This window comes from Propithecus coquereli, unplaced genomic scaffold (assembly GCF_000956105.1).
Source record: "Propithecus coquereli isolate 6110/MARCELLA unplaced genomic scaffold, Pcoq_1.0 Scaffold218, whole genome shotgun sequence".
NCBI classification, from domain to species: domain Eukaryota; kingdom Metazoa; phylum Chordata; class Mammalia; order Primates; family Indriidae; genus Propithecus; species Propithecus coquereli.
In genome coordinates this window covers 1,348,149-1,363,297 of record NW_012146967.1, presented here as the reverse complement: position 1 = coordinate 1,363,297, position 15,149 = coordinate 1,348,149, and the positions used below count along the sequence as shown (strand labels likewise).

The 15,149-nt window shown below is 49.6% G+C and overlaps 1 protein-coding gene across 1 annotated transcript; it reads left to right on the top strand.

Moving 5' to 3' along the window:
* Nucleotides 1–6,117: 6,117 nt before the first annotated feature.
* CKAP4 (cytoskeleton-associated protein 4) lies at nucleotides 6,118–14,162 on the top strand. The gene is made up of 2 exons (XM_012644732.1): nucleotides 6,118–6,695; nucleotides 12,459–14,162. The coding sequence occupies exons 1-2, from the start codon at nucleotides 6,246–6,248 to the stop codon at nucleotides 13,785–13,787; spliced, it is 1,779 nt and encodes a 592-aa protein (XP_012500186.1). The 5' UTR covers nucleotides 6,118–6,245; the 3' UTR covers nucleotides 13,788–14,162.
* The last annotated feature ends 987 nt before the right edge of the window (nucleotides 14,163–15,149 follow it).

Below are 15,149 nucleotides of genomic sequence, written 5' to 3'. Positions count from 1 at the left end.
CTCACTCCTGTAATCCTAGCACTCTGGGAGGCCAAGACGGGAGGATCCCTTGAGGTCAGGAGGCCAGCCTGAGCAAGAGGGAGATCCCGTCTCTACTAAAAACAAAAAAAAATTAGCTGGGTGATGCCTGTAGTCCTGATGCCACAGCACTCTAGCCTGGGTGACACAGCGAGATTCTGTCTCAATAAAAAAAACAAAAAAATTAATTTAATGAGAAGAGACAGATGATAGTAATTAAATAAACAAATAGGCAGTATGTCAGAGAAAAACAAGTACTGGAAAGTAAAATAAAGCAGGGAAGGAAGACAGTTTCTGGGGTTGAGCAGTTGTTTGTATAGGATGGTCAAGGAAGTGCTCATCTAGAGGTGACATCTGAACAGAGAAGTGAAGGAGACCTTGTGTGGATACCTGGGGGTAAAGTTCATCAGGCACAGGGAACAAAATTATAGAGGCCCCCAGGTAGCAACATACCTGGCTCATGAGAAGCAAAAAGGAGGCACAGCGTGGCTGGATGGTAGTGATCAAAGCGGAGTAACAGGGGATGGGATCAGAGAGGCAGCAGAGGGCAGAACATGGGGACCAGCAGGTCATTGCAAAAACTCTGGCTTTTACTCTCACTGACATAGAAAGCCATCGGAGGCTTTTGGAAAGAGGTGTGACATAATCTGCCATATTCTAATGGAGTTGCTCTGGCTGTTGTGCTGAAAACAGACGACAAGGCAGCAAGTACTTAAGCAGGGAGACCAGCCTGGAGGTTATTTTATTTCAAAAAACCAAGTGTGAGCTGCTGGTGGCTTGGGTCAGTGGGGTGGCTGTGGAGGTCACGAGAAGTGGGAGATGATGCATATTTTGAAGGTAAAGCCAACAAGATTCGCTAATATATTGCATCGGATATGGGAGTGGGTGAGAGAAAGATGACTCGAGGATGACTCCTGAGCAGCTGGACAGATGGAAACGGCATGTTCTGAGATGCAGAAGACTGTGAGCATATGTCGAGGAGAAAGTCAATTTTATGTTTATAGTATCCCTATAAAGTAGGTATTATGGTTATCTTCTGTAACAACTGGACTCACTAAAGTGAAGTCTTTTGCTCAAGGTCACTAAAGTGGCAAGAGCCAAGATTTGAATTAGTTTTCTCTGATTCTGGAGCATATAACCCCACAACAAAGCAAAACTCACAGAGGCCCTGGTCTTGGCTGCCTTAGACCCGGGTTGCCATCAACCTCTCACACTGCAAGGGCTTTGCCGCTGACCATCAAAGGCCACGCTGATGGTGCCCATCCAGCCTTAACAAGGTCCTTCGTCTCCACAGGAATGAAACTTGTGCACACGAAGGCTCCCGTTCCTCCACGGAGAACATTCAGGGCCACTGCCCTTCCAGACCACCAAACAGAACGTCACTGTGCCAGCTGGAGGACGCCCCAGATCGCTTTGCCCATGCGCCAGTGAAATTTTGGTTCATGAGTGAAATTTTGTCTAATTTATTCACTTGACAATGAATGAGTTTCAGTAATTGATGATAAGGTACCTTTTACCGAGCTGTTTGATTTTCATTCCAGCTCTGGATGTGAAGACTTCTCTATCCTCAGCCCCCTAAGGATCACCCTTTCCCTATTTCGGCACTGGCTGGGCCTGCTAGAGTTGTAAGCAGCTAAATGGTGGTTAGCTGGAGTCAGTCCACCTGGGTTCAAGTCGTGGCTCTATCACTTATTAGCTGTGGGATCTAGGGCAGGTTACTTCCCTGCTCTGTGCTTGTTTTCTCATCTTTAAAATGGGGAGAAGATGATGAAGTCTTTCATAGGGTTGTTGTGAAATTTAAAAGACAATATATGCAGAGCGCTTGGTACAGTGCATGCACATGATAAAGACCTAATAAAAGCTAGCTATTAATTTTAATATTATTTTATTAAGACCTTACTTTGCGCCCATTGTAATCATCATCATTATTGTTGAGACTTGCTTTGTGTATAGCACCCAACTGTGCCCCACAGGGAGGGATATAAGTAAACAATTATTTAACACCTTGTAGTTTAAAAAATACTTTCATGGGCATCATCACTTGATATCACCCCAGGATACGGGTATGTTAACCACAGTTTAAAGGAAGTTGAAAGGTCAGTTTATAGCATACGGTCAATTTAACAAAGTGGCATTAAAGTGTAAAACCGTTTTATGTTCACAAGTGACATGAACACGAGGCCTTCCTTACCTCCACCCTCATGCCATCCCTTGGTCTTGTCCACCCCTCAACTTCCCCTCAGAAGACCACAGATGCTACCAAGCACATATCTTCAGACTGCAAAAACCAGTGGAAAGCTGCTTATTTTTAAAGCAGTATCAAAATATCCCCACATCAAAATGTCACATATCCATCCGTTAGCCAAGAGGTGGCCCCTCTGGGTCCTTCTCCTGCATGGGACTGTAGCACTTGGAGTTGGGGAGCTCCCAGGACTGTGAACCCCTGAGGCTGGGAGGGGTGGTCCTAGCTCTCCAAAGCCTATCTATAAAGGATGGCACCGTGCCTGATGTCACTCAGTGTGCAGGGCAGTCAGGCTCACGCCTTGGCCTTCTGGGGGCCTTATTAAGCCAGAGCAGAGAAGAGGCAATCGACATTAACACGGGCTTTCTATTTAGACATTCTAACTGACCTGCAGAAAACCAGAGGGCTGCAGGCTCACAAAGCTTGACCTTGTAATTTACCGTCCATGCAGTCCCAGCGTGTTCAGCGGCATTTTCACTCAGCTGGACGAAAGGAGGAGATGTCTCTGGCTCGTCCTTTTCTCCACCCACATGCCAGACCATCCAACACACTTTAGGGAGGAAGAAGAGGGAAAGGGATAAAGGAGACAAAATCAGGAGGAAAAGCTGAAGGAAACTCCCTAAATGTGTGCTGTGCTGACGTGGAAATAGGATAGAAGAGTGGAAATCTCCAAGAACTGTTGGTCCCTTCCTGCCCTAGAAGATGCATTTCCATGACTGCCCACCAGCCGCCCCCTTTGGCTGTAACTGAACACCACAGTGGTGCCACACTTCAGAGAAAAACACTGCCTGCTTTTTTTTTAAGTTAAACACATCGTAGCCTGTGATTTGTAAGCCACATATGGTCCTGGGAGCTCCAAGAAATAATGATGAAAGAAAATCGTTGAAATCTAGACATAGAAGCTCTGTGAAGCTATATTTTCCCTCAATGACTCTGCAAATTTTATTGGCTACCCTTTATTCACTAAGCCTTGATATATGCCCAGTGTCTTTTATCTAACCCTCACAACAACCTGGTGATGTAGTTCTTACGATTCCCATTTTATAGATGAAGATACTGAGGTTCAGAGAGGTCACACTCCGAAGTCAGTCGTGGAACTGAATTTGAACCCAAGGCAGTCTATTTCAGAGCCTGTGTTTTAACCATTATACTCATTACCACCCAGAGGGAAAAGGGTGAGAGGCAAACTCGTCCCCTTCCCTACCCTCTATTCTTCCAGTGCTTAGTAGAGGCAAAAGTTGAGAAAACGTCCATTCTCATATCTAGCCTGCAGTCTGGATCAATTTTTAAAAATCCAAGTATCATTGAATTATTTCTGAAAACAATCAGATGACTTTTTTTCTAAGAAATAGAATAAGAAAGGTCCTTAGAGGTGCATTTTACAGAAGGGGTGAAACTGAGAAAAAGAGGTTAGGCATGCTTCTCAAGGTCACACTGTTTGGGGGCAGAGCCAAGGCTAAAAATGCAGGGCTCTTGTCTCCTAGGCCAGAGGTTGGCTTGGCCCCAGCAAACCGCTTTGCAAGTTATCACTGCTTCTGTCCCTTACACAGAGCGCTGCTTGAAGAGGGATAACCTCATCTAGTGCACTAGCGATTTTAAACATAACCCAAAGTGAGCCGAACAGTTTTTAAACAAGGTTCTTCTGGGCACCTTCTGAGAAGTTAGTCCTCTGCTTTCCTCTGTCGTCTTCCCACCCCCCAGGTCAAAGTCCTGTGCCCTGTTGAACCAGGAGGCTCCTGGTATTTAGCTGAATAGGGACGTTTCTGTCTGGGGTAGATGGTTATGTCTCTAGTCCAGAACCTGCTATAATTTCCTCTGGCCTCCCACGCTAGTAGCCACTCTTCCGCCTGCCTGGCTGGCTTCTACAGCCCTCTGCAATCTGGAGCTACTCCACCCAGTTCATCTCTTTCTTCCCTGTGTGAAACACAAACCCTTATGTCCATCAGGTGTCCTGGGTGCACCCCATTTCCGCTACAGAAATATCCTCCCTGCTCTCCTCGTATGCAAATCATTCTTCAAGGCTTTGCTCAAGTCCAATGCCCTCAAAAGCCTTCCCCTCCTACAGCCCAGTGGTTTGCTTTTCCAAATTTTCTTTATGTTTATATTCTAATTTACAGCAATTAGCCCTTCACATCTTTCTGCATATTTCTGCAAGTAATGCAGGCTTCTCGAGGGCAGGCACACAAGTGTTCATTCATTCACAGAGAGTTTTAAAAGCGCCTTATAAGTGAGATACAAAGAGAAATATAAACAATGGTTGCTCCCAGTCCTCAAGGAGAGGGGAGTAGTTTACAGACATCTGTCTGGCACACAGTAGCCCTCAACAAAGGTTTGCTATATTGAACTAGCACATATAATGCCTATTGTTGCGATTATTTGTTAAGTCCCCCGAGAGGTATCAAGTGATGGTGTTATAGGGAAAGTTATGAAAAAGGGGGCTTTAAGGACAGGAAATACATATATTTAACAGAATTGGGAGGTTACAGACAGAAGAAACAGCATCCCTATCTAAAGCTGCTAGGTACACACCAGACACCAGGCAGGGGGAAGCAGTGGAGTAGAGTGGAGCTCCGTGTCTGCTTCAGCACCAACCAGCCTGAGGGAGAGGGCAAGTTGCTTAACTTCCCTGGGCCCCAGTTTCCTTCCCATTCTGAAGTGATTAAGCTGCACAGTTTCTGGAAGAATCAGATAGAGTTTCAAATTATGGCTTTGTGTGACCTTCAGGTAATCAGGTGGGGGTGGGGGCTCAGCCTCAGTTTCTTTCCCGCAAAATAATTCCTACCTTACAGGGCTTTTGTGAAGTTTTAAGAACACATGTAAGTCACTAAGCACAGAGCATTACTGTATTTCCTTCTACAAAAGTAAGGGTGGCAACCCTGATCTGCCCCCCTCTCCACGCGGCTACTGATGGTCTCCCGGCACCCAGGCCAGAGTCTGTTCTGAGTAGGGTCTGTGGACAGACTTCTTGATCCCCAAAGAGAAAAGAGTCGAAAGGGCTTTGAGAAAAACTAACAAGCTGTCTGTCCACAGCTGGCTGACTTGGCTAACAGGCACGCTCAAAAAATGCGTTCCCTTGAACTGACTTGCCGCAGTCCAGGAATCTTTGCTAACTCTTACCGAGCACGATGCCGAAGCCAACCGGTTTTCAGACAGCCCTTTGTGCCTCCGCCTTCAAACCCGAGGAAAAGAGACGAGACCCAACCCGGTGGCGGGCTGGGAGGATGAAAGGAGGGGATTCCCCCAATTCCTAGCAGAAAGGAAGCGAGATCTGCTCCCACCCTCTTACTCCCACTCCTGGGGGCAGGCTCCTCGGGCGCCCCCCTTCATTCTTCTCTCCGCACAGGTCGAGAAGGGAGTGGGGGTTCGCACTTGGCCCACCGCCCAGGGCCAGCCCGGGCTGTCGTCCCTCTGGCCCCTCCTGGCCACCCATTCCTGGCCCCCGTCCACGCTGCTCTGCCGCCAGCCCCGGCTCGGGTGGACCCAGCCCTCCGCCCCCTCCGCTCGGCCACCGCGGCTGCCGCCCCCAGCCGCCGTAGAACCCGCCCGGCGCCCTCCCTACCGCGGCCACCTCCGCGCCTCCGTAGACCCCGCCGGGCCGCCCCCCGCCTCCAGCCCGGCCCCCGCAGGCCCCGCTCGGCCGCCCCCTCCCGTCGGCCGCCGCTGGCCCTCCCTCTTTGGGGTCGTGGCGGCAGGGAGGAGGGGCCGCCCGGCGGCCCGGCGTGCGTGGCAGGCGCTCCCAGCTCGGCGCGCTCGGCCTCCCTTCCCGGGAGGCGGGGTCGGCGCCGCGGCGGCGGAGGCAGGCCCCCTCCTCCTTCCTCCTCGGCCCGGCCTCCCTCCTCGGCCGCCCGCTCTCTCGGCCGCTCCGACGCCAGCAGCGCCCTCGTGCCGCTCGCCCAGCCCCGGGGGAGCCCCAGCAAGTTTCCCGGGCCGCGCGCCCCGCTCGCTCGCCTCCCAGCCCGCAGCCCCGGCTGCCGCCGCGCCCGCCATGCCCTCGGCCAAACAAAGGGGCTCCAAGGGCGGCCACGGCGCCGCGAGCCCCTCGGAGAAGGGCGCCCACCCGTCGGGCGGCGCGGATGACGTGGCGAAGAAGCCGCCGCCGGCGCCGCAGCAGCCACCGCCGCCCGCGCCGCACCCGCCGCAGCACCCGCAGCAGCACCCGCAGAACCAGGCGCACGGCAAGGGCGGCCACCGCGGCGGCGGCAGGTCCTCCGCTGCCGCCGCCGCCGCCGCCGCCTCGTCCTCGGCGTCCTGCTCGCGCAGGCTCGGCCGCGCGCTCAACTTTCTCTTCTACCTCGCCCTGGTGGCGGCGGCCGCCTTCTCGGGCTGGTGTGTTCACCACGTCCTGGAGGAGGTTCAGCAGGTCCGGCGTAGCCACCAGGACTTCTCCCGGCAGAGGGAGGAACTGGGCCAGGGCTTGCAGGGCGTCGAGCAGAAGGTGGGTACATCGCCCCCCCCAACACTATCCGCACCGGCTGCGGCCCCCGGACCCACGGCTGGGCTCCCTCGTGCCCTCCCGGCTGGCCCCTAGCCCTGCCTGGCCAGGCCCGGTGGCCGGAGCCGGCCGCCCCTCCTTGGCTGGCCCCGGCCCGAATACCCCCTTTCCCCACCTGGTCCCCTAGTTCCGAGGCAGTCCCCAGACCCTCTTTGTTAATGGCCGCGGAGGAATCGGCCCCCAGGGATGGACCACTGTGAGGATGGCAAGGCCAGCCTGGGAGGGTGGGCCAAGGCCCTGTCGCAGGACATTAGCGGTGACCTGTAAGGAAGCCGGCAGGCTCTGGGGGAGCCCATTCTTTTTGGATTAGGAACCGCTGAATGGGCAGAGTTGTCTGAAAAGGAGGTTGGAAGGGAAGCCAGCGCATCTCTGGAAGCCTCAGGCAAGGCCGCACCTTAGCTCTGCCAGTGGGAGACATCTGAGCCAGTTTTTAATAGACCGGGAGCTTGGAGAAGGAAAAGCTGATATTCTTACTCATTTGCTAAGTCCAAATGAAATAGTATCTATCTTTAGGCCCCTTGTTTAGCATTGGACCAGCGTGCCCATGTGGGCCTTTGAAGTAGTCTTACTTGAGCTTTAGGGGAAGGGAAAGGCCAAAAATACTAGGTCATTCTGGTGAAGAAGATTCCTAGACACATTTATATGGTGTTTAGAGTGCTTACTCACATATTATCTCATACTTATAGCAGCCCTTGTGGGGAGGAAGGACTAACGTTTTTGACTCCATTTTGCAGACCAGAAAATTGAGGTTTATGGAGATTAAGTGAATTGAAAAAGTCCCCAGCTGGTGAGTGGCAGATGTGTGAGAATGTCTAGGCCTCTGCCATGTTAAGGGTCCGCAGGGCCTATTTCAGGTATGGATGGACCTAGCTCTTAAGGCAAAGTGTCTTAGCTTCTGCCCATCTGTTGTTTTTCCAGACCAAGTGCAGTCCCTTCGATCTCATTCCCCTTCCTCCAGCCTCCACTAATGTCATTGCTCACTGAAAGTTGGTTGCAAGACTGAAACAAAAAATCCCGCCACTTCTGACCCTGGAGCTGCTGCCTCCTTTTCCCAGCATGCTGCCTGTCCTGCCAAGTTTCTCTCTACTTTTGTTGAGAGTGCAAGACTAGGAATTTCCTCTTAAGACTGGCATAGCAACTGGAATGAGTCAGCCTGCTAAATGCTGCAGGCCAAGGGAGGTGACTTTTCTAAGGGAATTAAGTAGGCAGTGCTGCTCTGCCTCTCCTGAATGTCAGATCATTCTTAAAAAAGAGACATACTGCTGGAGTAGAATCACTAGCCTCTCTGTCTCCTCTCTTTCATCCACCTACTTGCTAATCAATCATAATATTTATTGAAGTCTGATAGTCATATGCTCTGTGTAGGCCCTGTGGAGGGCGTAAAGAAGCAAAAGACATTATATTTGTGAAGCACATAAGAAGATACCAGTTAAGGGTAACACTCGTGCAAGTTCAGAAGAGAGAGGGTGTAGAATTTCCCTAGGCCTGTATCCCAGTGGCCAAGGTGGTGTCAGCCATCTAGTTGGTGATAGATAAATGTTCGAAGGAATGTGAAGAACACACGGGCAGGGGGACTATCTTGAGCCTGTTTTAGGGACAGGAGGTGGCTACTCTGTCTATGGCAGAGTAACATTTAGGAAATCGTGAGAGAGGGGAGGTTGAAAGTTGGCAACCTAACTTTGAACCCCTTATAACTGTGAGACTTGGTGGGGCTGGGGGTTTGTTCTTAGCAGGGAAATGTACTTACAGTATTATTATTGATAATTAGTATTCACTGTGGGCCAAGCATGCTATTAAATGCTTTATAGCCACGATTTCAGTTCTCGCTAGCCACCCTCTGGGGGCAAGTACCACTTAATTAGCACCATTTCGTAGATGGGGCAGCTGAGGACTGGTTGTGTTACTTGTCCAAGGTCACACACAGACCATAAGTGATGTAACTGGGATTGGAGTTAGGTACCCACCAGGTCTCTCGTTTTCTAGTATTGGAAAATGGCTCAGATCTTCTGGATGGCTGTAGCACAGGCAGAGAGGCTGGCCTGTTCTTACCTAGAAGATTCAGTAGGCACAAGTGGGTCCAGGGCTTTAGAAAATATTGATAGTTAAGTTCTAGGCCCTCTTAAGAGCCCGTGTTGCTCTGGGAGATCCAAGGTGGCATAGAGTGATTGTAAAAGTAGGCTCAGGCCTGGCAGGGACCGTTTAATGAGGCTAGCAGCTATTTGTGGAAGAGGGAATTTTCTGGTCATCTTTGTTTTGTCTCAATTCTCTGGACAGGGAGTCAGGGCTACAGGTGCTGGCAGGCTCCCTTCCAGGCATTCAGTGCTCTGCCTGAGCATATCACACAGTGGCTAAGAGCTCGGGTTCTGAAATCAAACAATCTGGGATTTTGATGTACCATTTACCAATTTCCTCATTTGTAAAATGGAGATCAATGGAAGCCACCAACTCAGGAGATTATGATGAGGATGTAGTGAGATAATGTCTCTGAAGTCCTTTGCATAGTTATTGGTACACAGTAAGTGCCTGTGAAATGTCAACCATCAACCACTGCTAACAGCCAGACCCCACCCCCCCCAACCCCGACCACCACATGCACACTAAGCTGTGGGCTGCTTTAGGGCAGGGTTCCTGCCTTGACCAGTGTTTCATCTCTGACATCTTGCCCAGTTGCCTGCCTGGGTATTCCCCACATATGTTGGGGGAACAGATAATTCCAATGCATATTGATTATAATGAGTTCTTTGGACATAAAGATGAACAACTCACAACACCCTTTATAGGTGAATACTGTTGGGGCTTGGTTGGTTTGGTTTTATCTGTAATTTCTGGTCTAGTCTAGTCATTCTGGTCTAATCATTTGTAAAGAGCCAGCCCAGGTTAGGGGTGACAGTCAGGGATCAGAGAGGAAATGGACCAGTTCATTGGGCTTTGCACTGAATTCATTCATTCTGTGATTCATTCAGAAAACACTGGCTGAACACCTACCGTGTTGCAGGTACTGCACTCTCCCGCTCACACCTCTGCTCTGGGTGCTGTGCTTAGAACAGGCGGGTACTGTGCTTTCATGACCTAGTTTCAGAGATGGGTTCTCTCTAGTACCTTGGTAAAGGGCTCTTTATGACTCAGGTTGTATTTGGTTGGGCAGGGAAATGGTCTAGTATTTTGGAGTCCCTGAGAACCTTACTCTCATCTGTCTGAAAGTCATAGACTGATGGAGCTAGATGGGACTTTAGAGACCTGTTTGTTAATAGAGGAGGAACCTGGGATGTAGAAAGGGAAGTGTCGATGCTCAGAGCTGGTTGCTGGTGGTGCTGGAACTAGATAGATCCTAGGTGTGCTCCTCACATTCCTGTTATGGTTTCAGTCTGTTCTGCCCTTTGGCATTGGGCTGAAGACAGTGCTAGGAATCTGCAGACTTCTCAGATAGCTGCTGTTTATTGAGCAATCACTATGTGCTAGGCATGGCTTACGCACTTTACACACATTAAACCACTTAATTTTCACAAAGACAGTCCTACACGTCAGGTACTGTTTTTGTTCCCATCCTGCAGCTGAGGAAACCAAGGCGCAGATAGGCTGAATAACTTCTCCGAAGATCACACAGCTGGGAAGTGTCAAAGCTAGGACTTGAACCTAAGCAGTTTGGCTGTAGAGCCCACACTATTTTATTTTTTAACCTCTTCTCATGGTAATGTTCAAGCATAAACAAAAGAAGACAACAGTATAATGAACCCCAGTTTCAGTAATTATCGAGTTTTTACCATTCTTGTTTCATTCCGTCACCACCCTTGCCCTCTCTCATTTTTTTGGCTGGATTTAGAACAGTCTGAATCTGAACAGTCTGCTCTTCTGCCCTATTGGGTACCCACCTGGTGTCTCTTACTCTCCAGATGCTCTTGGTATTGGAAAACGGCCCAGGTCTTCTGAATGGCCATAGCACAGGCAGAGAGGCTGGCCTGTCCTGAATCCAGAAGATTCATCAGGCACAAGTAGGTCCAGGGCTTCAGAAGATATTGGCAGTTGAGTTCTAGGCCCTCTGAAAAGCCTGTGCTGCCTTGGTAGACCCAGGGGATAGTGAACTAGGAACTAATTTTAAAATGAATCCCCTGACTGACATATTAGTTCATCCAAAGTATTGAAGGATTTATTTCTAACTAATAAGGGTTCCTTTTCCCTCCCTTCCCTCTCTACTACTTTCCTTGTTTCTTTCAACAAAATACAACATATCACACCTAACAGAGTTTATAGTAATTGTTGAATGTCATCTAATACCCAGTCTAGAATCGGATTGCTCTGATTCTCCCTAAAATGTCTTTTTAAAATTTATTTATTTATTGTTGCCCAGGCTGGACTTGGCTCAAGGGATCCTCCCACCTTGGACTACCAGTGTGTGCCATCATGCCTAGCTCAAAAATGTCTTTTTAACAGTTGGTTTGTTTGAATCAGGACCCGTATAAGAGCCACACATTGTATTTGATTGAAAAGTCTCTTAAATTTCTTTTAATCTATGATAGTTTCCTGTCATTCCCCCTTTTAAAATGCCACTTCATTGTTATAGATCCTGGTCATTCATCCTGTACGATTTTCTGGATTTGGCTGGTCACATCCTCATGGCATGTCTCTCTCTTTTGCATGTTTTCTCTAAATTAGTGGTTAGACCTAGGGACTTGATAGGGTTCTTTTTTTCTGTTCTTTCTTTTTTTTTCCTTTGCAACAAAGCATTATAGGTGGCACCATATACCACATCAGGATAAAGTCCAAGTTATTAATCATCACACTGTACAGCCTCAAAGTAGCTCCCTAGGTAGTTCTCAGGTCAGAGCTTGTTTAGGGTAGAATTTGTTTAAAATGAGTTTGTAGTGGGACACAAGATCGTAATGTGTCACAAAGCCAGAGAATGCCAAGGGATCCTCTGGCCCACTGCTCACACTTTGCAGGTGAGGACACTGAGGTCCAGGGAGGACAGTGACTTGTTTAGGGTCACACAGGTAGAAGTGGCGAGCAGAGACCCGGACATTTACCTCTTGACTCCCACAGTGTCTCCCATGGGCCTCAGCTTTTTTCCTTTGAAAACTTGTGAGTCTCTTTCAATTGTAGGAGCTGGAAGCTCACCCCACAGTGGCTTGAGACAGGGAGGGTTGTGTGGCCCAAACTAAAAAGTCCAAGAGTAGATTCCTTCAGGGATAGCTGTATCTAGGGATTTGGATTATGCCTTTGGAACTTGATCTGGCCATGTCTCAGTTCTGCTTCCCTCTGTGCTGGCTTGATTCTCAGACCAGCATTCCTTGTGCTGGCCTGAGCAGCTCTAGGCTTACCTCATCCTATAGCTAGCAATCCCAGTGGAAAAAGATGTGTTCTGTCCCAGTAGTTTTAACAGAAGTCCTAGAATTGCCTCGTTGACCTTCCTTAGGCCACATGCCCATCCCTGGGCTAATCACTGTGGCTTCAGGTGGGGGACATGTGTGGGTAGAAAGTGCTGATTAGACAGGCCTGGGTTACAGACCATCCCTAGGGCATTTGGAGGGGGCCCAAGGGTTGGTCCCCAAAACCACATGGCCTGTGTGTGGAAGGATGTTTCTCCAAGGGAAAATTGTGGTGCCATTCTGGAAGAGAAGGAAGCTGGAGGCTGGACAGACCAAAAAAAAAAAAAGTTGTATAGAACTCATCAGCTGTTCCCAGCAATTAACACGTGGGTTTTGGTTACAGGTTCAGTCTCTGCAAGCCACATTTGGGACTTTTGAGTCCATCTTGAGAAGCTCCCAACATAAACAAGACCTCACAGAGAAAGCTGTGAAGCAAGGGGAGAGTGAGGTCAACCGGATCAGTGAAGTTCTGCAAAAACTCCAGAATGAGATTCTCAAAGACCTCTCGGATGGGATCCACGTGGTGAAGGACGCCCGAGAGCGGGACTTCACGTCCCTCGAGAACACGGTGGAGGAAAGGCTGACGGAGCTCACCAAGTCCATCAACGACAACATCGCCATCTTCACTGATGTCCAGAAGAGGAGCCAGAAGGAAATAAACGACGTGAAGGCCAAGGTCGCCTCTCTGGAAGCATCTGAGGGGTACAAGCAGGATTTGAAAGCCTTGAAGGAAGCTGTGAAGGAAATACAAACCTCTGCGAAGTCCAGAGAGCGGGACATGGAGGGCCTGAGGAGCGCCCTCCGGACCATGGAGTCCGACGTCTACACGGAGGTCCGGGAGCTGGTGAGCCTCAAGCAGGAGCAGCAGGCGTTCAAGGAGGCGGCCGACACGGAGCGTCTCGCCCTGCAGGCCCTCACGGAGAAGCTTCTCCAGTCGGAGGAGTCCGCCTCCCGCCTCCCGGAGGACATCAGGAGACTGGAGGAAGAGCTGAGCCAACTGAAGGCCGATTCCCACCGGCCGGAGGAAGACGGAGTCTTCAAACACTCCGACGCCCTGGAAGTGCTTCAGAAAACCAGTCAGGGGTTGGACTCCAGGCTCCGGCACGTAGAGGATGGAGTCCATTCTGTGCAGGAGGCTTCCGAGCGCCAGACCGAGAGCCTGGAATCCCTCTTGTCCAAGAGCCAGGAGCACGAGCAGCGCCTGGCCGCCCTGCAGGGGCGCCTGGAAGGCCTGGCGTCCTCCTCGGAGGCGGACAAGGATGGCCTGGCCAGCACGGTGAGGAGCCTGGGCGAGGCCCAGCTCGCGCTCTACGGCGACGTGGAGGAGCTGAAGAGGAGCGTGGGCGAGCTCCCCAGCACCGTGGAGTCGCTGCAGAAGGTGCAGGAGCAGGTGCACACGCTGCTCGGTCAGGACCAAGCCCAGGCCTCCCGTCTGCCTCCTCAGGACTTCCTGGACAGACTCTCCTCCCTGGACAACCTGAAATCCTCAGTAAGCCAAGTGGAGTCGGACTTGAAAATGCTCAGGACTGCCGTGGACAGTTTGGTCGCGTACTCGGTCAAAATAGAAACCAACGAGAACAACCTGGAATCCGCCAAGGGTTTGCTAGATGACCTGAGAAATGATCTGGATAGGTTGTTCGTGAAAGTGGAGAAGATTCACGAAAAGGTCTAAAGGAATGGTGTGTGCAGGGTGCGGATTTCAAGTCCAATTTCTCATGACCAAAAAAATGTGTTGTTTCCTCCCACGTGTCCCCCCCCACCCCAATTTCTTGTCCCCTCTTAAAGACCAGTAGATACCACCCGAACACCAAGGCATTGTATTTTTGTGCCCAATTAATTTATTTACAATTGTTACCACACACCGTTGGTTTCTTCAGTTCTCTGCTTCTGCTTTTGGTTGGTTTCCTGAAGGCCCAGTCCCTGTGATTAAGAGGTGTCTTTTCGAAGGGATGTCTCTCGTGTCAGAGAAAAACAGTAGTGGCTTCAGCTGAGGATTAACAGAAGCAGATTAACCTCAAAAATCCTGTCTGGCTGGCAGATTTCAAGTTAGAAAAAAGCGGGGGACACTTTTCTAATTGTTTTTAAGGAAAATTAATTTTACTTTTTTTTTTTTTATACGTGTGGCCGAAGTTTTTATGAAAGAGCTCTCACTTGTTGTCTTCCACTTTAAACTGGTTAAAACTCATAGATGTCAGCTCTAAGGCAGGAAGGGGAAGAGCCCCTCAGCCTTTATTTTAAAAGAATGGGCTACTTGAGGGTCCTCTCCATGGTGTGAGTGTCTTTTCCATTGCTGAATCGTCTAGTGATATCAAAGGTAACTATGCAAAGAATCCAGACGGTTCTGAATGTGAAAGCACAACACCCAGCAGAGTCCTGCTGTCCTTCTTCTGTCCCTGGTGGCCGGCCTGTGTCAGCTCTGCTCTCTGGAGGGTCACCAAATAATGCATAGGTTTAGAGGTTTAGAATCCCAGACAGGGGAGTTCTTGGGTTCCTTTAAGAAAGGTATTAATATTATGAGACAGTCCATACACAGGACAGGAATGGGATGTCTCCCTGGAGAATGTAGGCCAGATCTTTTTACTTTAACATGGTGTCCATGAAGAGGTTTGCTGTCAGAGCAGACCGCATCTGTCGGTGAGGAGCGTGTGCACTGCATTTCCATAACTGTTTGCTGTATCTCCCTTCCCCTTTGAGCTGTATTGTTCTTTAATGGCTGTCTTGCCCTTCAAAAAAAAAAAAAACAAAAAAAGAAAAAAACCCAAAAAGCTGATCTCAAAAAAAAAAAAAGAAAAATTAAGAGTCCCCACTTTTAAAGGCCTGAAAAGAAACATTTGCCATCTATTCTGAGGGCTATTACTCACAAGGCTTCATTTGCATAACGAGACCACTTTTCGTTAACTGTTCAAGCCTTTTCCTCTCTCTCTCTCTTTCTCTTTTTCTCTCTCTCTCTCTCCCTAAAACTGTTTTTCTGCTTTTCAAGCCAAAAAGGACCTTTAATTTCCTGTCTTCTTCCATCTATGAAAGACACATGAGG